Source organism: Montipora capricornis, chromosome 2 (assembly GCF_036669925.1).
Source record: "Montipora capricornis isolate CH-2021 chromosome 2, ASM3666992v2, whole genome shotgun sequence".
Taxonomy (NCBI): Eukaryota; Metazoa; Cnidaria; class Anthozoa; order Scleractinia; family Acroporidae; genus Montipora; species Montipora capricornis.
In genome coordinates, this window is record NC_090884.1 from 3,801,059 (window position 1) to 3,826,597 (window position 25,539).

Genomic DNA, 25,539 nt, shown 5'->3' on the forward strand with positions numbered 1-25,539 from the left:
AGAGAGCCGCGAAGTGGCGAAGACGAGTCGCGAAGCTGGGAGAAGAGAAAAACCTCTGGTTACCTTGGACCTGAATCTCACTTTCATGCAGATCAAACCCGTCAAATAAGCAATTACAAAAGGGACCAATGGCAACTTAGCAATCACGCGTCCCCTAGGTATTACCAATCAAACGAACCAATCATATTGATTTCCGTGCTTGTAAAAATATCAACCAATCCGAGCCGGAGGATCAGATCCTGACCCTGGCGTCTGCATGAAAGTGAGATTCAAGTCCAAGGTAACCACAGGTTTTTCTTTCTCGCCATTTCGCGACTCGTCTTCGCCGCCTCTCGGCTCTTTCGCGGCTCAAGAAAAACTCTGGGATCAGGGTGTCTAGTGTGAGTCGGGTTTTTCAAATTCAGCCGGCGCCCGACGCAAGTCACCGCCTATTTCAAGTGTTTTTCATCATGGGTAATCCAAATTATAGCAAGAGTCCATTATATGCTTATTCATTTGCTAAAAAAAGGAACAAAAGTAGTATGCCACAGTATGAAGATATCTTAATTTTGCGCTTAGTCTCTGGAGTAACTTGAGAGAGCTACTAATATCGCTCCGAGAAGCTGTCTACCTCTGATCAGTCACACAGCTCCACAGGGAAATACGTCTTCTACTCTTCTCAAACAGTTTATTGGTTAATTCTTCACCCATAAAGTTTTTGACAATTTGGAGTTTTATTATCGATGACTACTTCGGAAGATGGGGACCAGTCGTTCTTTCCTATTGTTGGGTTTCTGGGTTTAATGTGATACCTGAGTATTTATGCACGTTGAGTGCACGGAACAGCCGCCATTTTTCCCATCGCTGCATTCATCAATGTCGATACATATCTGCAGATTTGAAACAAAGGCATCCAAGAATGTTATTGAGTTGTTTGTTCATCACAAATTTGTGATTGATTTGTTGAACACACGATCTGGCAATTTAAGGAAGGTGCCTACTATTGTTATTGCGCATACGTTCTGCGCATCTCCAGATACTCGGATTTCCTATCGGTAATGCTTACTAATGCAGGGATATTTTTGCGCGGTTTAAATTTATGAGGAGAAAGCAGAACTTAGCAAATGCTCTTCGTATCCAAAAAGAAAATTGGGGGTAACCACGCATTTTTCAGAGATAATTAAGCTTTAATTTGGAAAGGAACGCCATACATTGCATTGCATTTTAAAGCTTTTTGCTGGTATTGTTGATTAATTATCTTTGAAAAATGTGTGGTTAGCCCCAATTTTTTTTTTTGGATTTTAATAACACTTGCTGAGATCTGATTTTCCCACATATTCATAAAACCTCGCAAAAATACCTCTGAATTAGTAGGCACCGTCCTTAAATCAAATTAGGCTTCGTTACATCAGGCATAATACGTATATTACATTAGAGAATACACTAAAAATGGGACTTTTTAGTCGGTGCATAGAAGCTAGACTGTTACCTGTTTAATATTCTCCGCAAACCCCCTTCCGAGACCCATTGTAGAGTTTCCCAGAAATCCTTTAGGGCAAGCAGTGCATTGGTATCCCGGTTGCAGGTTGATACATGTGGTGTGTGGCGAACAGGGTACATATGAACACTAAAAAGAGAAAAAGAAGGAGTGAGGATTGACAGTGATTGACACGAATTATATATGACTTCAGTATCATGAATCCACAAATAGACTAAATCGGCTAACTGCATGGGAATAAAACATTGCGTTCATTTAAACGTGAATGCTACATTATAATGCAAATACAATACACAAAGAATCTAACCCTGGGAGATTTGAATTGGGTGCAATATTTAGCCGATTTGGTCTATTTCGTAAATTTCTCTTCCCGCTAAATAGATCATATTCGTATTCTAAGTATTGGACTGGAACTAGCTTGCAATGGAGGCCAATGCGGGGGAATATATTAAAAAGTATTTGCATTTCAAAAAAAATTCCCCTGCATTAGCCTCCATTGCAAGCTAGTTCCAGTCCAATACTGAGAATACGAATATGGTCTATTGAGATGGTTTGCTTACAGGTGCAAGAGGACTCTGGCCCCCTACGAAGTATTAGAGAGCTTTAGATTCTACGACGAGGACGAGAACGAGTACGAGTTTTGACTGCCCGTTTTTAGCGAAAATACTAAAGAAAATTTATAACCCGCACGCTTAATAGTACTCTTTGTTAGCAGTATAGGTTGCTCAGTTATTCTTATTGTTGGTAATTGAGCCTTTTTGCTCATAAAAAAAGCCAAACTATCACCGTGATGTTGACTTGTTTTGATTCGACGACAGTTTTGCAAAACCTCGTACTAAAATGACGACGGCGTCACGTTTTTCCCGCCAAAATGAGGCTGGTTTGCGCTCGCTCACTGTTGTTCTATGAGAAAATTTCGTACTCGTAGTCGTTCCCGTACTAGAATCTAAAGCTCTCTATTAGGGATTTTAAGTTCTACGACGGCGACATAGACGAACACGTTACCTCAAAATATGTTTTTACACTGTGATAAGTCTCTTGAGATTATCCATCTCGTTCACGTCGTTCAGTGCTGGTAAAGAATCAGGCTAAAAGTGAATTGGTACGGGCGCCGGTTTCAGAGTAAAAAGGTAGATTGAAAGTCACATTTATATGCCCACGTTGTGGTCAAAAACCCCAAATTTGGTGATTTCACGTCCTTTTTAAGCAGAGTACCGAAAATGCGAGCCGCACGTGACGTTATGCAGCGTTGGCATCGCTGAAACCGTCGTCGTTTCACACCACAAACCAGGTGCTCTATGCCCCTACTCTTTGAGAACAGAATTCGGGTTCTTTAAAACCATAACAAATTTTATGAACAAAGTAAAGTTTGTGAGACAGGGAGTGTGATCCATGGTTCATATCCGAGAAGACTGTAAGTCCAAGCCAGTTTTTTGCATCCTGATTGAAACATTACTGTCATTTGATTGAAGTAGAAATTGCAGTTTTACCTCATTGACGTCGTTGCATCTCATGCCGTCCCCTGAGTAACCAGGCGGACATTCTCCACACTTGAACCCAAGCCCCACGCCCGGGGTCTCCTCGCATTCCACAAAGGGGAAGCACGGTTTTAGTGCGCACTTGTTTACTGTGGACAAACAAGACAAACGAGATAAGTTAATCCAAAGACAAGGGCAGAAAAATATTGTGTTGCTAACTGCGAATAAATGCTACAATGTTTACTAAGAAGAAATGGAAAATGATATGATTTGGGAAAATTGGGAACAGTATTTAGCCTTTGGAATTAAAGCGGTTTTCATTTGAGAATCAACCGCAGTTTTGCTTTGAATGATTACGTATACGATGCGTGACTGGTCTAAAGATGTCACGTCTCGTACTTAGCAATTACTTAGCCAGTTAGAGACAAAAGAAGAATCAAATGTCACGTGCTTGCTAGCGTTTTCCCGCGCTTTGCTCCTGCTGCTTTTAATTTTGCTTTGTGCAATGATTCGTTCGTTTGATTACATGCGACTGCTATGATTGGTCAAAACGATTACTTCAGTTTTGGATCTATTTCAACCTCGTTTGAAGGGTGAAGGTATGGAACCGTAAAATGGGATCGAGGTTCTGAAATAGTGCCGGGGGCTTTTCGTGTGTGGAAAGTCAGCACTAACATTTGGATTTAAATGTGGTTGGCAAGGATAATAGGCAAAGAAAAAGTTCCCTTTTGTCAGGACGAGGGGAAGAAGGACACCACTGGACCAGTCAGTCTGGACCTCAACTACAGTAGTAAGTTATTTACAGAGATGAAATTGGTACCCTCAAAGACAAATGCAGTGTTCAGAGTGAGATTTGCACCCGACACAACATCATTCAAATCTAACTCTATAACCTCTACACCACCTGCTTCAAACACTTTTTTAATTCCCTTTTTCCACCGTAATTTTTGTCCCGTCCCGACAGGCCTGATGTAGGATGTAAGGCTTCATAAAATGACAAAATGTATGACACGATTAGACGGAAATAATAATGTTACCAAGAGTAAGAATTATTTCTCCTTTAACTAAGTTACTATATGTTTGCAATTAATTCATTAATACGTCAAAATGAGCTGGCTTATAAGTTTATGACGAACAAGTTAGTTCATTACTGCCTTACGATTGATAACTTTCGTGATCCGTTAATTGTCAGCAGTTGGTCAGCGGAGATCAGCGTGATGGACGCATGCGTATGACGATGCCTTTGTGCATGACGTCAAATCACAATCGAAGAGTTTACCTTTCCCGGAACTTTTTTTGTTTTCCGTTTTAGTTTTATTCTTAAGGAATCCGCCATTACCATAAAGTGCAGCAGGAGAGTAGGCGCGGTTGGAGCATACTCCGTTCTCTAACGTTTCCTTGATAGATGCCAATTCTGCGGACTAAAGAGACAAGAGATTAAAAAGGGACAAGTTTAAGTAAGCCATCTTCTTGACAACGACTGTGAGAATCCTACCCTTCAAGTTTTCTTTCATTAGTACGTCGCCAGAACCAAATTTCAAGCCCCGGCTTCGGGAAACCTTAAATAACAATGACACAACCAGGTTTTCTGAGTCCGCGAGACTGAGCACCCCCAGCAAACTATTGTTTTAACAAAAACTGCTGGTCAGCAACCAGGTTCTGGTCATTGTTGTCTACGGTCTTCTCCCGGCTTCACGTTGTACCGCCATTTTGGATTGCTCATCTATGAACGGATACTGGGTCCTTAACTCTGAATGGTCTTAGCAATACAACATTGTCGAAAGGGTGGCTACACGCTTCAACCTTTGTTGGAGAAAATGTTTGATCGAAATAAAAATATTCTTCCAACAAAAAATGTTGGACATACGTCATCAAACAAGCATGCTATGCGTTCTGACATTGCTGGTCCAACAAATTTTCTATAACAATGCTTGAACGCCTATCCCGGGGCTTATGGACTACAATTCGGGTCTTAAATCGCTCTGACACTTTACTAGAACAGCAAATAATTCGCGTTCCACAATCCTGGACACAATTCTTGAGACACCTCTCACTTCCTTGTTCAGATAAAAAAAAAAGAAAAGGATATCACATGGCCGCGCAGGGATACGAATTTTATCTTTGAGTGCTGATAGTATCTCTCACGAGTGAGGGCAGCGAACAAATGAGAAATACTATATCAGTACTAGTGAGACTGGTGTTTACTTTGAATTGCCAAAACTGATCATTGAGTATATAGGTTGCTTTTTTTTTATCATTGAGAATTGACATTGAAGGGGGCAATCCCCGGAAGTGACCGAGACTCGCTTTCAAGACCATCCAGTAGGTCAGTCGTAGAGGATCGCAAATAGTGTTTGGAGGGTGATAAGTTTGACTAATACTCATCAATGCGGCGTAAATTAAAGCACTTTAGACTAAACCGCTCGAGCAATACTACCCTTCTAACAAAATGCAGCACGGTTTTATCCATATCAGCCTCTTTCTCTTTCGAGACCTAATGCAATAGGCCACTTTCGAAAATACCATAATACTCTTTGTTTGTCCCTCTAAATTTTGCATAAGCATTGTTTTTGTTTTCTCTTGGGACCATTGTAAGTCCCAAGAGAAACTGGAAACAATGCTTAAGCAAAATTTGGAGGGACAAACAAAGAGTATCATGCATGGTATTTTCGAAAGTGGCCTATAAGAACGTAAAAACTGCAATTGCGACAGTGTACTAGGTCCTATCAAAACTCTCAAATGCAACTAACTATGGGTGGTAAAAAATAACTAGAGTTATTCAGAACTACCCTTACGGTAAACGTCAGGTTGAAAGTTACTGTTAGCCAAAAATCGCGGATGAAACTTTGAAGAGACCAATCAAGTAACCCCGTGAAAAAGGTTGCTGTGACAACTCACTTGAGATTTGAATTTCTTCTGCATTTGCATGAACGATCTCTGGAAACTTTCTTCGCGTCTCTGAGCTTCTTTTTGCATATTAACCAACACCATCATTACGTCATAAGTGGAATATTGCAGAGCTGGTAAATCATCGTACACAGGCATTTGAAGACGTGAATTGCTTTTGACTTGTGATTCGTCTGACTGCAGACTGTCTGCTCATAAAAATAAAACAACATTTTCACTATAAAGGGAATTGTGCTTTTAACACGAGAGCCAAGAAACTGAAGATATGCGAAGTTTTATTTTGCTTAGACTCTGGAAAAAGCAACGCAAAAAATAAAGAGTCAAAGTCGTAAAGTAAATGTAGTAGAAATAATTTTCTTAATTAATAACTGAATGAACCAACAACATTTTGTAGTCAACTTTTTCTCTTTGTCTTAACATCGTTTTCCGGTTCTTTCCTATTCGTGCTCCTTGGAGCGAAAACTGAACGATAGAACAAGGGCACTGGGTACGGGGTTAGGATGTCTTTCGTTTTTACATGACGTTAGGGTGGCCGTGTTAGTGGCCGCTGACAAAGAAACTGCTGCCATAATGGTGTCTTAAACTAACCCTGTGGGAATATAATTCTATTTTCTTCTGTTTCGGTAAACAAATAAATAAATAAATAATTTGAAAAATAAAAAATAGCCAATGATTACGCGGGTAAAAACCAAGGATATATTTTATGAGCTACTATAAGTTTGTGGCTCCTTCTATTATAACAATTATCTAAGTAATATATCTCAAATTGGTATTTTTACAGGATCAACTAAAAATTTGGAAATGGTTTCCAGCAATAGTAACCAGAGATATATTCATCGGAGCACGTACGCTGCTGGACGTTTTCACGAAAATGAAAGTTTGAAAATGGGCCAATTTCGTTATATTAAAATTCAGTCCTAAACAAGAAACATCATCTCAAGACCTTGGGGAATAAATGTAAGGATTTGTATGAGTTTATTTCCTAGAGCCTCGAGATGATGCCTTTTGTTTAGGACTGAATTTTGATGCATCGAAAGTGGGCTATTCCTTGTTTGCAAACGTTCCTTTTCTTTTGTGTTTGCTGGGCTGACGAGTACGGAAAACGAGACCTCTACCATGGGTCGAAACTCACTGTGTTGAACATGCACGGCGGTCACTTAGCGACAGAATCCTCACGTGTTATTTATTGTTGTGCAGGCTCACTTAACAACAGCGGAATTACTGTAAAGGAATGCGCGGGACACTACGGGCTGAAATCACAGTCAGCAAACATATCATGGGGCACGCGGTTTGAAGATCCAAGGTTGTGGACGGCGGTTGGATCAAAGTAAGTTTTGACTTATGGCAGAGGTATCTTTTCCCGTACTCGTCAGCCCAGTGAACTCACAAAAAGGGGACTTCTGCTAGCAGGAAAGGGTCAAAACAACTTACCAGCTGCAAAGTGTTGCTGGTCTTCGTCACTCTGTAAAACAGGTGAACTTCGAGTTGGGCAACTCTTGTTGTTCATTAGCTCCGTGATGTCTTTGTCAAACACAAATTTGAAGTTCTGAAGGCTTCCCTGGGAGGATACAAACAGTGCTACAATAATAATGAAAACTGAAGCTATCTGTCCAGTTGTCCAACAACCTCGTTCACAGGACTGAAAAGCCCTGGGAACGAGGTTGGTTATCCAAAAGAAATCTGAGCAACCGGTCTTATAAAATATAATGTATACACTTCCACTTCGTTTTTCGCGAAACGACAAAGGAGGCCAACAGGTTTGTGGAGCAGACACAATAGTTCTGCAATAATTCTGCCCACGCTCCCTTAACAACAACAGCATCAAACAACCAAATCTTGATTCGTTTGAGGACTAGGCTTTTGTACATTAAGGTTTTGTGAAGCTGAGCCTTTATTTGTGAATTTGCGGGTAGCCGATACAACGTAGATTTGATTTTACGTTGTATCGTTGTATCGGTTCTTGCTTGTTTCTCAACTTGTAATTACGCCGATCAGATCAAGCCACTGATCCAACGTACACCGACAGGAAGATTGTCCACGGTTGCTTGCTTCAAAACTCCCTTTATTTGTGTTGAAATGTTGAAATAAAAAAAAAATTCATATTTAAAAAACAGCCTTGTCAGCCTATGTATAATGACAGAAGCTCATGGCCTTGAAGCGTTTAAGGACGTTCGCGCTAAAATCTTCCTACGGTGAGATTTTCTTCATTTCTCGCCTAGAGTTAGGTCATAAAGTACTTACTCCAAAAATGAAAAAAAAAATGGGGGTCACCGACTTTGTTTCGGAGAAAATGGCAGTGGAAAAATGCCTTAATGTCGAGAAATCGGTCATAATAGCGAGATGTAGACTCATCTGCTCATCCATCGAAAATCATAAAAATAAACCGTTGGAGTGAAAGTTTCCGTGCATAGGTTTTTAGGAGTGAGATTTTTAGATAATTGTATGCCTCTAGGGATGTGGTAAACAGTACAGTTCATCCTCGACGAGCGTTTTCGTAAGCTCTATCCGTTGCAACCACTACCGGAATTCGATGGCACGACGAAAGAAAATGTTAAAAAAAGATAACTTCTTACGGTGAGAATTTTTTCATTTCATCATATTTTGTAGATAGTAAGTAAAGTAAGTGATTCATGATTAAAAAAATAGGGGTCACCGATGATCTGAACGAGTAAAATCGATGTGATTTTGCTGAGCTCTTGGAAAAGTTCGTTTGTCACGCTTTTGCGTGACCTGTCGGGCAAGGACTGGAACCCAAGAGAGGATCGGTCGTTGAAGAGATGAAAGGTTTTTACCGAAAAAAAACCTTTCTCGAGCATAGCAACGAAGTTTTAAGCAGGGGTCATCTTCATTTGGTTGGTGTTTTGTATAATATCTCTCCATTGCCGTCATGCTCATCCTCTGGGTGTGTTTTTTTGTGAAATTCAATCGCTGATTGTTTCCACGCAGGTCCGCACTATTCAAGCGGACGAGGACGAAAATACTGCTCAATTTTCACGAAAGTAAAGGAAAAGAACTTTAAAAACATGTATTCACTTTGAACTTAAGTTCGTAGGGTAATAAAAACATTAAAAAGGAACAGTCCCATTAAATTTACGCAACGGTTCGTCGTCGAGTTTTCCAAACTTTCAGCCACTAGTCTACTCGATCAGCTACCTTTTCCAGAGCTTTTCCATCCTCCCGCTCACTTCTCTTTGAAGTTTCATGATGATTCGGAAATAAATGTGCCATTCTTTTGCAGGCCTGGAACTTCTTCCTCGGGGTTTCTGTCGCCATGTTCATGCTTGAAAAATTTGTATGAAAGTCAAGTAGACTAGTGCACGACTGATAAAACCTCGCGAATATCAGTCGTGCAGTAGTCTACTTGACTTTCATAAATATTTTAAATCAATTTTGACTGATCACGATCTTCTCTGATCCAACGCTGTGCAAGACTTATCGTCCACGGTTTTTGCAAAGGTTTTAAAACCTCAACTTCACTAATGCTCGAAGTAATGCGTGACATATTACAGTCGCGTTACCTGCGCAGTAACGTTGCGCACAAACAATTAGCGCGAACGTCCTTAAGTCTGGTTCAGAGCTGGGGTTTTATTGAGTTTCAAAATTTCCTTATTTGGACGTAGCAAAGCTCGTGCATTTTCCCGTGCGTGCAGCTTCGATCTTCTTTTTTCCCATATTTGGGCATAAAACGGGTGTCCTAAAATCCCCAGCTATGCCCCTAGGAAAAGAGTTGCAAGGTCACGTGCTTCTGATAATGAGCATTAATGAGCATTTTAGTGACTTTTTTTGGGGGGGGGGGGGTGGGGGAAGACCAAGCATTTTAGTGGGGAAGAAGGAGCATTAAAATGAAGCATTTCAGTGGCGAAGTAAAAGCATAATGTACAAAAGCCTATTGAGACCATTCTTGGTTTGCACGTCACGCAAGTGAAAACATAAATCGCTTACCACTTAAGAAATTGAATCAAGAAATGGAAATGTTATAGAAGAGGAATAAATAAAAAAAAACGGGTCCAAGTCTCAGGGCTGTGCGATATTCCGTACTTGAGTTATTCAGCAAAATATGTTACTAAAATTTGTAGAGTTTAGTATGGAGGCGCCACGTTGGTGTACTGCTGAAGTACATCAACATAGCGGCCGGAAACCTGCAGAAACATCTGGAATTTAGTTTGGCTGTCTTTAACACTTTCTGCTGTATAATGAGCTAGCAAACATTCGTATAGACACGTCTCCTAGTATATTGGCTGTTTAGGCCACAAAAACACGAGTGGAATCGATATTTTTATGCAACTGGCATGTTTTTCAAAAGCCGTCAACATATCATGCACTGTGAAAAACTCTGAAATTCAAACTGCTCTATTTTCGAAACGAAGCACGGTACCGAGCTGAAAACATGCAAACATATATATTTTTAAAACCTCTTGTAGCTGATCGAGATAAAAACTCAAAAGGTTCTTTAGTTTTGTATTTTATTTTTTTGTGACGTCACGTGCAAACCAAGAATAGACCATATGCGTATTCTCATTATTAGACTGGAACTAGCTTGCAATGGAGGCTAATGCGGGGAAATCTTTTCAAATGCAAATACCTTTTTAACATATTCCCCCGCATTAGCCTCCATTGCAAGCTAGTTCCAGTCCAATACTGGGACGCCTAATTTTGATTCACTTCCGAAAACGCGCGTATTTCAGCTCGCCCCAGCCCTCTGTGAGTTCCATTTCCAAAGATGGCGGCATGCAAGAACAAATTTTACCTTCCACATCGGTATATCACTTTCCTCGTCGCCTCTTCTTCGCGCAAACCGGAATAATACATCTTTTGACGTCGGAAAAAGCTTATCAATTGACGTTAGAAGCTTTCTTCTTCCCTGCACCTTGCAATCGATGTACAGATCAACTGTTGTTTTTCGAAGGTGCTTGTGTGTGTAGATATTTAGAGCGAGCTTGTGCCATCTGCTGTCCGACATTTTCTTAATTCGGTGGAATAACACATCTTTGGATTTGAGATCCGATGTTTGGTAGGTGATTCCCAGGCGACAGGTTTGATTGCAGCTTATCCATAATGACAATAAGATCTGTTCTGTATAAACAACAACGTTATTGCTTTATAGATGTGTCCCCAGTTGTTCAAAAGGTGGATAACGCTCTCCACCCAAGAAATCACTATCCATTGGATAGTGCAATTGATTTTGCTTTTACTTATCCACTGTATAGTGATTTATGCGGCGTATAGCGCTGTCCATTTGAACAACTGTGGCCAGGTATAAAAGAGCGTATCCCCGTTTAACTGACAACATAGTATGCTTTTGTTCGATGAGAAGTGCGAATGCAGCCAACACGTAGAAAAAATGAGAAAACTCCATACACTTTTAGTAGTGGGTAAAATATAAGCGGGAGATCTGTATTGGTGTTAACATTCAAGCCATTGTTAACATCTATACAGATTGGATGCAAAATAACCAATAAATATTGTTATATACCTAGACTTTCGCTCAACAAAACGAGCACTGTGATTGGTTGATTCTTTGTCACGTGGCCCTGATCAAATTCAAATGTATCCCGACCAGGATACAATTCTGTAGTTGTTGCCCGCTCCAGATGTTTTGCTGCGATTGTTGCAGGAAAAGTCCAAATATATAACAAAGCACTTAATGTCTGGTCCCTCGGGAAACTAGTTAGTTTTGTTTTCCCTCAAGTCCTGATGTTTCCCTCCACTTCGTCTTGGGAAACATGAGGAATCTCGGGAAAACAAAACTAACTGTTTCCCTGTGGTCCATATATTAAGTGTATATTAGACCATATTCGATGATTGTCAGTATTGGACTGGAACTAGCTTACAGTGGAGGCTAATGTGGGGTAATCTTTTCAAATGCTAATATTTTTTATTGTTATATACCTAGCCTTTCACTCAACAAAACAAGCACTGTGATTGGTTGGTGCTTGGTCACGTGTCCGTGATCAAATTCAAATGTATCCTGATCGGGATACAATTCCACAGTTGTTGCCTGCTTCGGATGTTTTGCTGCGATTGTTGACGGAAAAGTCTAAATATACAACAAAGCACTTTATGTCTGGTCCCTCGGGAAACTAGTTTGTTTTGTTTTCCCTCGAGTCCTGATGTTTCCCTCAACTTCGTCTCGGGAAACATCAGGACTCTTGGGAAAACAAAACTAAGTGTTTCCCTTGGGACCATACATTAAGTGTATAATATATTGCCCCACATTAGTTGCCATTGCATTCCAATACCGAGAATATGAATATGATCTTTTGAATACAGTACAGATCTGTATCATAAGTTAATATGTACTAATTAGCTGAGCAGGAGTTTGTCTTAAAGGTTAATTCTTACTATTTCGTAATTTTTCATCAACCCCAGTTGATTTGCAGTAGGGTTTACAGAGGAGTGCATGTGACTGAAATAGCACCTGCTGATTGGTCATAACTTTGATGAATAATTAATTTGACAATTTACAATAACTGAGTAATGAAAATAAATTCCATCTAAATTTATGGTATCTAATCAACACTTTACTCAGTTCATGTTCAAGAAAATCACACCCTGGCATACTCTTTTATTTGAATTGATACTACGGTATTTCATGTGGAGCTATACACCTGTACCTATTTCTGGATGATGTATTGATCTCATCAGCTCTAACTCTGCCACTTGGGTGGGATTTGTAATTCAAGCTTTTCTTTATACATTATGACACATGACGATGATGATTTAGAAAGTTGCTTACCTCTGCTGATGGAATCCACAGAGAACAGCATTCCTTGTGGAATGCCCGTAGCTTTCACTTCAGCGACGAGAACAACTCGCCCAGCTTTGACAAGTAGAGTTTTGATCTTCCCCAGTAATTCATGCGATTTTTCTAATCGTGTAATGTTCCCGTCGGGGTCGGGGTCATGAGCAACTCCAGTCTCTTCTGCAAACCCTTGAACCCTCGTAATTCCTTCCTTCGGTGAATTTTCGTTGAAAGTTTTCAAGATATCAATTTCAGCTGAAAATTAAATTTGAAAAACATATCGCGAATCATTATCCAGACGTAATTAGTCTCAACACCTTAACACATTTTTTCCGCGAAAGCCGTTTAAGCGATAAACTCTTGCACCCTGGCATGCTTCCATCACAGCGTACCTGCTTTGCTTTCGTGTTTTCTCTCCGGACACATCGCCGTGTTTACAGAAAAATCACTGCACACTAAAGCAGATTGAAATCGCCTAAGGAAGAGACCTCTGCCTCCTAATGGAAACTCTAGTCTGCTAACCTATGATAGTTTGGAAAATTGGTGTCTGGCATAGCTTATAAACACATGTAAAGTACAAAAGCTCCGACTAGTTTGCTTGCATTCTTATTAACATAACAAAGACACAATAATGGACTTGCATATCTTAAATAAAGCTCGTACAGACGTGCAATTTATTACAATCATGAAAAAATGATCAGGATATTTAACGAATAATCCTCCAAAATATTCTCAGCTTGTGAATATCATTCAGTTAATATGGCGTATACTTTGAGCATTCGACAATTTTGTATACTTTGATTGAAATACGAATGTCAGTTAAGCGCCGTTTGAAATACAAATGTACGGACAACAAAAACCAACTTTATAAAAGAAAGGTTGTCTTTAATACCTGTTTCAGTGTTCCTTGAAGATTCTACAGCACGGAGAAGAAACCAAAGCAACACAGGGAAAGAAGCTCTCATTCTCCCTGTCCTGTGAAAGTATGTAAATCAGTCGAAGTGGAAACAATGCAGTTCAGTTGAACAACTTAAAGAGGGATTGATGACAGGCATGAACGTTGGCGAAACGAGGAAAGTCGGTCATAGCTTTCAAGTTCGTTGAACCAAAATGTAAGCAGCGGGTACTTAAGGAAAATGGGCTTAGGTGTATGTAAACTTTTCGCTGTTCACGAACCTGTTGTCATTCCCTGTAGCTATGTTTTGTCTGCAAGTCTTTGAAAAGTTGACAATTCAATTAATATTCAGTGGGAAGCCTAAGAAGGGGGCAGAAGTTGTACAAATACGGCGGAATGTTAGATCTATATAGAAACTGAGAAATGGAGGGGAAATGAGAAGAAAAAAGGTGTAATTATGCAAGAGATCTTGTTTATTGTGGAAATGCGTAGAGGTATCAAGCCAGTTCGAATTCCTACGAGTATTTCACTCACATTTACTTAACTTGAAGAAACACGGAGAAAAAAAAAAGCCAAACGAAACAAAAGAAAACACGATGGAGAACCCAACTGGCAGGAGCAGTCAGTTAAGTATTTTATAATTTTATAAGGTTCAATTGTTAAAATTGCATTCGGGATTCTCGAAGACGAATCCGTACGGCGTAGTGGTGAGACGGTGGGATGTAAACCAGACCCTTGCAACCAAAGCACCAACATCTGAAAAACGACGCTTTTCTCATGGAAGAATACGGGAAGGACTAACGTACAAACAACGGTGAAAGCTAGAACCAAAACAATTCGGAAATTAGAGGATGGGAATTCCATTCGAAAGTCTGAACGAGAAACGAAAAAGTCCCATACAAGGTTAGAAAAATGTAAAAATCAGCTTTTCGCCAGCAAAACTTATTCCCACAATTGACTTAGTTAGTCGTTTGATTCCTTTTTGGTTGTTTTTTTTTGGAATCAAAGTATTTTTGGTGATTGAATGTCAGGGGAAGCCCAATACTGAATTTTTAATTGAGTGTTGTCAATCTGCGATCTTAGTCCTTTAAATCCTTTTACGAAGCCCGGGTGCCGTTTTGTTCTGTAAAGTACTTACCGTGTTATTCAACTGTGCTCGGTGATGGCGAATTTAAGTTTACACTTCAAATATTCCTTGCTCAGTGCCGAAACCGTAATGTCTATGCCGGTTACGAAACAAATGGTTTGTAGATTAAGCTATGTATGAATCGACTTTTTACGCTCCTGGCATCGGTGCAAATACTCACGATTAAGTCTGAAACAACTATTAATAGGTTAATTTTGACTATGACGCTATGACCTCCGAAGGAATGGTCCACGACTTTTGCAAAATACTCTTACCAGATGCGTCTGTTTCTAGTGGTTGCCGGCGTTTCACTTAAAATCAAAAGAAGAAACAGATCCTTTTCTCCACACACGGAACAAACTTATGAATAACACAGCATGAGGTCTCTTGGATGCCAAACTGGTATGCGGGATGAAATGAAAGAAATACAAACGAATTGATCTATACGAATTATCAGACGAAGAGATGTAAATACGGCACTCAATAGATGATGACAAAATTGTGGATGAATGATCAGCAATTCAACAGATGATAATGCAATAATACAGGGCTTCTGATAAGTCGCGGGAAAAAAGTCATATTTCGGGGCAACTTTCGCTGGAAAGCGATCGGTTTTGCGCGGATTTGACGAACGTTCTTATTGAAGAAAGACGGCAATCTTGCCATGATTGTTTTGGGGAAATATGACGAGCGTTAGTCTGTGCAATAACGACAGCCACAGAACTTCTCCTTCAATTCTTTCAATGAATGCGCTCGAGAAATGCGGCAATGGCAAAGCTTTTTACATCGAGGCCACTACCCAGCTTTTTTGCAACGTTAAGCTATTCTAAGAACGCCTGGTAGTTTTGGGATGTTGTTTACTCGTAGCAGTGACGAAGCTTCAAAAACAAAAAATTGCAAGTTTACGGCAATCAAGTAAACAGCCCCAACAGCCAAGATAAGTTTCAAATATGTTATACCGACTTGTATTTCGTGAAATTTCTTGTGAATTTCGCTGTATTTTGCGTGTTTTTTGTAAATTTCGCGGCTCCGCGATCGCGCAAACATCAGAAGGCCTGATAATATGAAAAAAGGTGTTACGCAAAGTCATTCATCACTCTCTACCGCCAGGATTAACCAAAAACTGGACTTGCTCACAAACTCTGAACCTAGGGAGAAAATGTTGGCTTGTGTGAATGTCCCAGTTTAAGCTAGGGAAAACTTTCAAAATTTCTCCATACATACATATAGATCCTAATCATACAAATTGCACTTAAAAAATTTTGAAGACACCAGGTACACAATCATGTCTCCCATTTTTCCGTCAAGCTAAAGTAATTGTTTTGGTGGCTTGTGGTCCAACTTGATCCTAATCTTCCCTATCGTTGTGTTATATATATGACTCGGAAAAGGATAGCCTGATAACACCAGCCAATATTTAATGGATAAGCATTAAGGACGACATGGCACGGGAAAGCGAACGGTGGCGTCGCAAATGACGCAAGAAACCCGATGCAGATGGATGATCTACCTAAACCACGCTTAGATTAAATTCTGCGCCAATATGATCAAAGATTGTAAACTTTGGAAACCTCAGAAATCGATGACAACCAATTACGTCAACTACTAAACTCAATTGAAGTGATTTCACGCAGTCGGCAAAGATAACTCGCACTTTTTTATCAATATGCGATGAATGACGTCGCGTTCTCCGTTTACCTTGTTTAGATCTTGGTTTTGCATCCACGTGATGAGACGCCCATTTTGGTGTGCAAAACATCAGAGAATGACCCCACAACGTTGGCAAAATAATGGCGCCAACTTCCCAAAAGACATTTTACTGCATTTTTCTGTACACCAACATGGCTGCCGTGCATGACGTCAGATGCAAACACGGTACCAAAGTAGGCTCATTATTATTAAAGCGATTCTTGCAAACGAACAACGACTGCACAATTAACTTAGTAGGCACAAGCTGAATCGGTTAACTGAGTTCCCATTGGGAAAAGCTTTTTTTACTAAACTGCACACGCCATGCTTCCTTAAAACGAGTTCTCCGTCACTTGTGCTATGATTGCGAACATGTCATATTATTTCGACACCCACATTAGTGTACTGTAGTCATGTCAATTTGTTCGCCTAAACCTACAATAGTTTCGCAACTCTATTTCGACGAGTCTGTGATACTGTGAGAGAAAGCATCCAAAACTGCTACCCCAAGCACTACTACTTTAAAGTCACAAGTTCGAAGTTGCCACTTGATTGATTCAATTTCCCCGTGATCTCCGTCAGTGCCATATGTTCAAAGAATGAGAGAGCTTTTGCTTCAAGACTTATAAAAAAATGCCACTTTTTACAAAACGTTGCTATTTCAGACTAATGCGAACGTTTTTGACATTTGCGAGAATTTTACTCATTATGGCAGTATAAAGGTGCCTGATGCAATTAGTTCGAATCCGAACTAGTGTTTGAAATAACATATAGATAGATTCGACTTCTCTTTGAGGCATTGGAATACTTCTCTGACTTGGACCTTGAAGCAACGACACTTTCTAGAAAAGATCATCCGACTAACAACCTTTTGTTATCTTTTTACGGATCAACGACATCGTACAAAGCGACAACATCGAGACAAGAAGGAAAACACGCTACTCTATTATCTTGAATTCACACCTGTTCGGCAGAATTATGTTTCTTTTATAATTAACGCAGACAATACGCACAAAGCAATAATTGAATCACTAATGAATTATAATCGGAACTTTTCCATTGCAAAAAAATTTCCTCCAGGCAGTGTGCAATGATCACCATTGACTTCATCGTTAAATCGACATTGAATAATTTGTAAGTTTCTTCCGAGTACTTTACTTTCTGACATAGCGTTTGCTCTAGATAAACCGGTGTAAAGCATGTAATCATAATTAACGCAAATCAAGACGTATAATTTCAAAAAATCGCCTCACGAACATTTTGAGACAAATCATCCTTAATGACGCACGAAAAAACCTAATTTGAGCCTATTTAAAAACCCAGCCTGAAGGTTCTTATGTGTAGTAAATCTTAAATTCTTCACCATCATGGCTTTTCAAATGTGCGTGTTCGGCGCAAAATTTTAACTAATGTCAATTAGTTTTCGTATGAAATAAGCTTTGTGAAAGTTTTGTTTAAAGAAAAAACGTCTTATGAAAATACTTGAGGATAGCAGAACTTTGCTAACCACGGGAGTGGAACGATTAAATTTCCAACACGTTCTCTCATCACGCACGATAAAATCATGAAGACTGAACTTTTGATCTTTATTACTCAGTATTCTTTGATTATACAAGTTTATCGCATAGTTACAAACCCTGAACCGTACTTCATCGTACACTCTTCGGGAACGTGTCCCAACTGAAGGACGTCTAGTGTAAGTAATCCGCTAATTTTGCTATTTATCCGCAAAAGCCGGAGGAGGTTCGAAAGTTTGTTATTTTTTGTAATGCGGGGCTTCGAGATTCAGAAGTCTGAGCAAAGATTTTGATTATTGCTCGCTCTATGGTAGAGATGTTGGATTACTCAATGAACAATTTTTAACTGCCGAGTAATAAACAGAAAGAGGCGACGCAGTCAAAATGCTATTCAGGTAATTAGAACTGGTACTTTTAACACAAACATGTCACTCGTTGGCGGCCAAATTTGTCGAATGTTGATATATCAACTGGGGAAAAAACCCCTCAAGATTTGACGACAAGAAGCCGCGTAAATCGTAAAATGAAAGATATGTCTTTTACTGATAAGATTGCCAGAAATGACTATTGACTGATAGAGTTTATAACTACAATTAGTCTTCTTATCATCTCAATTGTCAATTCAGGCTTTCTCAGCTGTAATTGAATAGAAGTTGTTTTTAGCATAGGCTTATTTTACCGTTTTCCTAATCAAAATGTCAGGAAAAGTACAAAGTTATGAATGCCGCTCGAGGAAGCGTGAATTCGGAATTTGACACAGGGAAACAGTCACCAAGCTCCAAAGAAGAGACAACGTATGATTTTAGTTTCTTACCTCGAAACGTTAAGCCGTCGTGAAAAGCCAACTCTGAGAACTAAGACATCCAAAGATTAGCAGCAAGAACACAACACGAAGAAACGGACGTTACAACTACAACACTTTAATGTAGACCTCGGCAAGGTTTCACTCAAGTGCGAAAAATATGCATTGGTGTGACAAGTGATGTGTGACTGAATGAAAAGACAACAAGAGGGGCGATATGGCACCTTTTCAAGACTTGCACAAGGCAAATATTTACTGATCCTGACGTTGTAACTTAGATAACTGAAAGACATTGGATATTTCACAGCGGGGCCAGCAATAACATGCCGTTTAAACTGAATAATCCTTCAAAAGAAAGAAAAACATTGGCAGTGACGATGAATTGTGAAATGGGAAATACGTATCGTATACAATAAACCGCTGGTAAACACTTTTGTTTGTAGGAGCAAGATATTTTAGCGGAAGTTGCTTTTCGATTTGCTTTGGCCTCGCATTAATGAACTCGGTAGCTGCTTGGTCGAAGAATCTTGTCTCACATTTTCCATCCTGTCACCAGTCACCAGTCAGAACCAACAGCAAAAACAGTTTCAGTCTTTTCGATCGCTTTCCTTGCGCTTAAAGCCGGCTACCGTCTATATGCTCTGCGTTTGATCGGCCCATTGGTTAAAAATTCAAAACGATTTCGTAAGTTCTGGTTGTGGGACCATTACAACACCACTACGTCCGAGCAATCCCAGACCCCCTACCTGTCCCCTCAATTAGCATCTCCTTCTTATGGCTTCGGTCTAAACTTCTAGTCGACTCCTTCGTTCTCTTCGTCTTATCTATCGGGAGTTTAAGCAAGGCGAACGAAAACGACACGTCCAAATATCACTTTAGTGCTATCGAGAATATTTCACGATTATTCCATCTTGTTGAAGTTGTACAATACGGACTAGCTATCATATAACTGGATTAATACGAAATTAATACGCACATTTTTTTAGTAAATATATAAAATATTAGGGAGTTTACGCAAGCACGACGTCGCCGCCAATATTATTTTCCGTTATTGTAATAACTTCGTTATAATCCCAATTCGTTTGGAATGGAAAGTGTGTATCAACATTTCAGGAATAAAATTGGCATGAATTGTGTGGTTGTTTGGGGAGAAAATTAACAATGTCTCGTCATGTTTTCACGTCCTCTACACAACCTAAAATCTGGTCAATTCACGTCGTTATCGGGACGAGGACGTCAAAGAAATGTACCAAAATGAAAAACGCACGTGCAGGGCGTGCAGATCTTTTGTGTTTGCTCATTAGAGTTATTGTTTTGTGGCGTTCTCGTATGCGTAGTCTTCCTTGCTTAAGCTCCCTGTGAACTGTTCGTAGTCGCGGGATTTAGAAAAGTGCAAATTTTGCATTCATGGTACTCTATAGACAAAAATTAAATTTACCAACAACTTCACTCAACACACGCAAATCTTACAGATGCAAACGCCTTCGCAGTTTATTAACCACTAACTATCCATCAAATATTTGAAGTTAACACTGATTTCGAACTTAATAAACTGCGAAGTATCCATCTAAACATAAGTAATAAACAAATACTTCGCAGTTTATTCACTGCTAAAATATCCATCTAACAATTTCAAGCGATCGGTAGCTTCGCAGTTTATTCGCTAGCTGCAAAATATGCATCTAAATATTTGTAGTGAGCTCTTATTTCGCAGTTTTTTAATAAACCTTTTCGGCTTGTACATTTTGTTTTCCCAATACAGATCATGTGATAATACTCAGGAGGCTTGGTCCTTTGTTTTGTTCATTAAAAAGAGTGCATATGCCCTCATTTTAATGAACAAAACAAAAGACCAAATTTCCTGAGTATTATCACATGATCTGTATTGGGAAAACAAAATGTACAAGCCGAAAAGGTCTATTGCGAGATATTCCTCTCAATATTTGTAGCGATCACGAACTTCGCAGTAAATTAACTCTAAAATATGCATCTCGAGATCCGTCATCATGGACGATGAGCTGAACGCCAGACTCGCTAAAGCGAGTGCCGCTTTTGGCAGACTCAACAAAAAAGTCTGGAATCGGAGAGGCATCACAGCCGAAACCAAGATCAAGGTATACCAAGCTGCAGTTCTCACCGGCCCAGCGGAGCTGGGACTGCATTAGGATGTTGTAGACGCTGGGGAGGTCTGCACGGTCGAGGACCTCGGTGTCGGGAATCTTTTCCTGCCACTTGATGCCGAGAATCCTCCTGACGCAGGTGGTGTGGAAGTGGTTCAGCTTCCTTGCATGCCGCTGGTAGACTATCCATGTTTCGCAGCCGTACAGAAGGGTGAGCTCATGGCTCGCATGGCAGACCACTGACCGACTACCAAAGAAAATGTTGTTCGGGGAACTTTTAGAAGGCAAACGCTCCCAAGGAGGACAGAAGAAGCGCTTCAAAGACACCCTGAAGGTCTCCCTCAAAGCCTTTGGGATCGAGCACACCGACTGGCAGCAAGTGGCTCAAGACAGAGACAAGTGGCGTGGAGCCGTCAAGCGTGGCGTCAAAGCCTGCGAAACGAACAGGACCGCAACAGATGAGCAGCGTAGATAAGTCAGGAAAGGCACCGCCACAACAGCGTCTGTCTCCATCATCCCTTGCCCTCACTGCCCAAGACTGTTCCGGGCGCGGATTGGCCTTACCAGCCATTTGCTGACGCACAGAAAATGAAATGAATTTCTCGTCACATCGCATCCACTCCGCATGCCCAACGCATGCACTCCGCATGCCCAACGCCGTCCTCCAAAATCGGCATCATCATCATCATCATTATCTTCACCTTCACCCCTCCATAAGATTTGCAGATGGTCCTCGTCGTACCGACGGACAAAACAACATGGTTAAACTTGAGTTAGCTATTCTACCAGTGAAATTCATGAGATCGACTAGCGGCATGTCTAAGCTCAGTCCTTTACACAAACCGTGATCTCGCATCCAACAGTAGGGAGTGAAATAATTTCTATATTAGCCGCCAGGGTTACTTTACTCGTTACATGGTAAGTTTTCCCGGAGTAAGTCAGTTTGAGTTTTATTTGCCTGTGGCCAGTTCCTGAAAGATGTAATAACTCTATTTAGTTATTACACCTTTCAAGAATCCGCCCCAGGGTAATTAGTATAGGTAATCACATGATTTCGAGTGCAATTTGGAATAACTAATCACGAGTAAATGTTTTCAAAGACGACCAAAATTGCAAGAGTCCGTAGGGCGAGTGCAATTTGTAGTCTTTGAAAAAATTTACTAGTGCCTTTTTATTCCAAATTGCACGAGACAAATCATGTGATTACTTAATAATATACATGAAAAAAACTCGATATGGTTAAGCAGAAGAAACGCACGCGTATCATGTAATCGGGGAAAAATTGCGCCATCAAGGGCGCGTGCTTGATTTGAAAAGAAAAGATTTGATTGATTCTGACCAAACCGTATTGTTTATTAGCCAATTATCGTTTACACTTAAAACCCTACTTACACTGCGGTTAACGTTGCATGCATCTAGGCAGGTCGCGTCGTGTAACCATGGCCATTCTTTGACGAAACTGTGCATGCCGCCAAAAAAGCTTGGTGACCTTTGAACTGAGCACTCATTTCCATATAAACTGATTTCCGAGATCCAACGAACCAAGGAGACAGCCAGAAAGAAAATATTCGAGACTGAGAAATTATTATCTTATAAACGAATATCCGATAAAAGGAGATTACGAAAGCCATCTAATCTCGAAATTACTAGGAAGGGCAATAAACTTAGCCAGATGCTCTGGAACGGTTTAATTGTAAGGCCTCAATTCAATATCATTGGTTACAAGAGGTAAATGAGTCGTGCTACTTAGTCCGTGGGCCAATCCTGATTTTGGTACTAAATCGAGGGACAAAGGATGATTGATGCGAATTGATAGTACACTTTCTTCAAATTAAGAATTTGTATGATAGTTCTTTCTGTAACAGTAGCTTTCACGGTATTTTTTAATGTACAAGTGCCAAAAACGGCAATTCGGCATGAAAACGAGGCCAAATATAATTTTTGTAGTTTAATTTATGCTGGGAGACATAACGGACTTTTGTTTGTTGTTTATCGAAATGAAGATTGAAAATAGAGAGAAAAATGGAAAACGTAGCATACGTATTGCATTATGCGTGAAATCAAACATGGCGGCTACTGTTGCAGGTGAGTGTGGTTTTGATTTGCTGATTTATTAGCTGTTCTATCATGCCAAACGCAAATTGCATTATGCGTGAAAACAAACATGGCGGCTACTGTTGCAGGTGAGTGTGGTTTTGATTTGCTGATTTATTAGCTGTTCTATCATGTCAAACGCAAATTGTTTTGCGAACAAAATTATTCGAATCTTTGACTTATTACAAAGACAAATTTTTAAGGAACTTACTGATATTGTAGAATGCTAAGTTCGATAATGTGATAGAAATTTAATGTGCATGTAGTCTAGCTTTTACTGGCAATGTTTTTCTAAGTTCAAAAGTATAATCTAATTCTGACTTATTTTTAGCATGACTGATTTGTTGTAGACAAAATTATTTGAATATGTTAAAGTCATTTTATAAGCAAAAGTCCCAGGCTCTTCTTATTTCATACAATGCAATTTAATATGTTTACGTTTATTGCAAACGAATTGCCCCTTTAACGCTAAAAACAGTCATTTGATTAAAATAGAGGTCTCATCTAAAAGACGTAATGCTGAGGAATCAAATGTGAAACGATTCTGCAAGGAGAAAAAGTGTATCATTCACTGCATCCAAAGATGATGACTCATGGAAAACCCTGTTAGGAGCAGCAGAAATTCACAAGCATCAAGAAATTCTCGAAACCTCTAAGTCATTAAATGACTACCATCGAAAATGTCGCAGTATTTTTACAATGAAAAAGTTGTAAGATAAATTATCTGAGCAATTGTCTAACAACCAGACTCACCAGGAACAGGTGGCTTGGAGGCTCTTTATTCGTGGATGTTCCAATTATAGCACGACATACGAGTGCATTTACATTTTCTGTGACAGAAAAAAAGATTTTCAAGGGCACAAGAAATCGTGAGCCTTTAACCTTACAATACCGAGATATAAGGAATTGGAATAAGGTCTGTTGCTGCAAGTTCAAGTTCAAGTCTATTTAAAAAAATTACAGTTAAATTTTACAATGAACACTAAACGTGCATAGCAATGCTAATCGAGGCGTGCAGTTTTATGGCGTACATGGCACTAAACTTACTATAGAAACCGGATATTAAGACAAAATAAAACCTCACAATACACATTGAGCCATTACACAATAGACAGTCTGAAGAAACATTGCATAATTATTACAATGTTATTTAAAGAAGAGAATGAAAAAAAAAAAACAAACAAAACAAAACAAAAAAAGAATAGAATAAAACAGAGTTATAGGGTACGATTATTCAGTTTTGTTATCAATGAGTAGGCATCAACATAAGCATCCTCAACTCCGTGAACTGTAAGCAAAAATTTCCTAATTCGTCTTGTGAATGGCCTTTTGTAACCGCGCGCCAGTCAGGATGAAGAGAGTTGCATAATCTTGTTCCAAAGTTTGCACAAGACTCCAACTGTAAGCTCAGTCGCGATTCGGTAACATAATAGGTGCCTAGCTGATGATCGTGTATTATATTTATGAATGTTAGATGAACGATTAAATAGTTTCTGAATGTTCTTCGGTACAGAATTATTAGAGATATCATGTGCATAAGGGTAGATACTGTTTGAAAGTAAAGCATATCAATTGGCTGAGGCTTGTTATCACAGGACAAGCTTCAGGATGTACACTAGACCAGATGCAAGCAGCAATGTAAATCCCGATGCATGAAAGCTGCGAATCTCAACAAGATGACGAGTCTGATGCTTACCAGGTGCTTTTTGACTTCATCAGATGAGATGTGATAGAAAATGGGAAAGTCGTAAAGCTATCTGAGGTAATTCAATTACTTGTAGAGTCTCTTATGTCATTCGGAGTTAAACAATGCAAACCACCGACAAAGAAGCTAGCATATCAGAGAAGCAGAATTTACTGACTTGCTTAATTTTGAAAACTTGCTAGATACCACTCGTTTGACCCTAATTCCTGCAAGCCTAACGGCAGGGCAAATCGCCAGAAATATGGCAGATATCATTAAGGCTGAAAGTGAAGGCAGAAGCGCAACAGCAAAGATGTCCAATATTCAGAAAGCTGCGGCTGACATCCGTGAAGCCATTCGGAACAAGGAAGCAAATTGTCATCGCCACCGCGTCCCTTCAGAGCTGAATGACAGTGCAATAGATATTCCTGAAGAACTGAGTGCATTTTTGTGTACACTGCAGACTGGCAACAGAGATTGAACAGAGAGGGAATGTTGTCAAAGAGTCCAAAGGTTGATGAAGTCATTTTCACAAGAGATCTAATATTTGGAGTAACGAAAGGAAGGATTTTAAGCCACCTAAACATATTCTTCTCCCGTATGTTGTAAAAACTCTTACAAACAATGTCGAGGTAGTGTCTATACCAAATCATTATGGTAACGGCATTTCTTATTCCCACCTCGAGGGAATTAATACTGCACTTTGCCTGCAGAAGATGACAGCAACAAGTGAAGTTCCACTGCCCGACAATATACAACCTCACGTCAGTACCAAATTAGCATTGGATAATATTGACATGCAGGCTGGAAGCAACTCTTTCATGCACTTCACACCATTTAAACGGTATAGCATTGCAAGCGAGACATTTTGGCTCCCAGACCCTTATTGAGCAGAATCACTGAAAGTAAACGAACGCGTGTAGAGCCACTGGATGTTGCAGCTCTACCGATTTATAATGTAGGTGTGCGTCAAGGACCTAAGCCTAGAAGGTATGTGGAGGTAAACTG

General features: G+C 39.8%; 2 protein-coding genes across 7 annotated transcripts in view; one reads left to right on the plus strand and one right to left on the minus strand.

Moving 5' to 3' along the window:
• LOC138038522 (cartilage oligomeric matrix protein-like) overlaps window positions 1-19,406 on the minus strand; it is a 38,898-nt gene extending 19,492 nt beyond the window's left edge. The window contains exons 1-10 of one of the 4 annotated variants that reach the window (XM_068884419.1): window positions 19,380-19,406; window positions 13,497-13,579; window positions 12,599-12,859; window positions 10,610-10,935; window positions 7,294-7,420; window positions 5,854-6,050; window positions 4,235-4,376; window positions 2,968-3,104; window positions 1,469-1,606; window positions 792-869 (exon numbers count right to left, since the gene is read on the minus strand). In XM_068884419.1, coding sequence (XP_068740520.1) covers window positions 792-869; window positions 1,469-1,606; window positions 2,968-3,104; window positions 4,235-4,376; window positions 5,854-6,050; window positions 7,294-7,420; window positions 10,610-10,935; window positions 12,599-12,859; window positions 13,497-13,569 — 1,479 coding nt within the window. In that variant the 5' untranslated portion in view covers window positions 13,570-13,579; window positions 19,380-19,406. Of the gene's footprint in view, window positions 1-791; window positions 870-1,468; window positions 1,607-2,967; window positions 3,105-4,234; window positions 4,377-5,853; window positions 6,051-7,293; window positions 7,421-10,609; window positions 10,936-12,598; window positions 12,860-13,496; window positions 13,580-13,780; window positions 14,282-18,645; window positions 19,151-19,379 lie in introns of those variants that run through there. The other 3 variants (XM_068884417.1, XM_068884420.1, XM_068884418.1) reach the window with 3 other exon arrangements.
• LOC138038526 (zinc finger protein 596-like) overlaps window positions 10,735-25,539 on the plus strand; it is a 39,769-nt gene continuing 24,964 nt past the window's right edge. For 2 of the 3 annotated variants that reach the window (XM_068884452.1, XM_068884449.1), the window contains exons 1-2: window positions 10,735-10,873; window positions 13,506-13,587. The gene's annotated coding sequence lies outside the window, so the exon portion shown is untranslated. Of the gene's footprint in view, window positions 10,874-13,505; window positions 13,717-25,539 lie in introns of those variants that run through there. The other variant, XM_068884450.1, reaches the window with a different exon arrangement.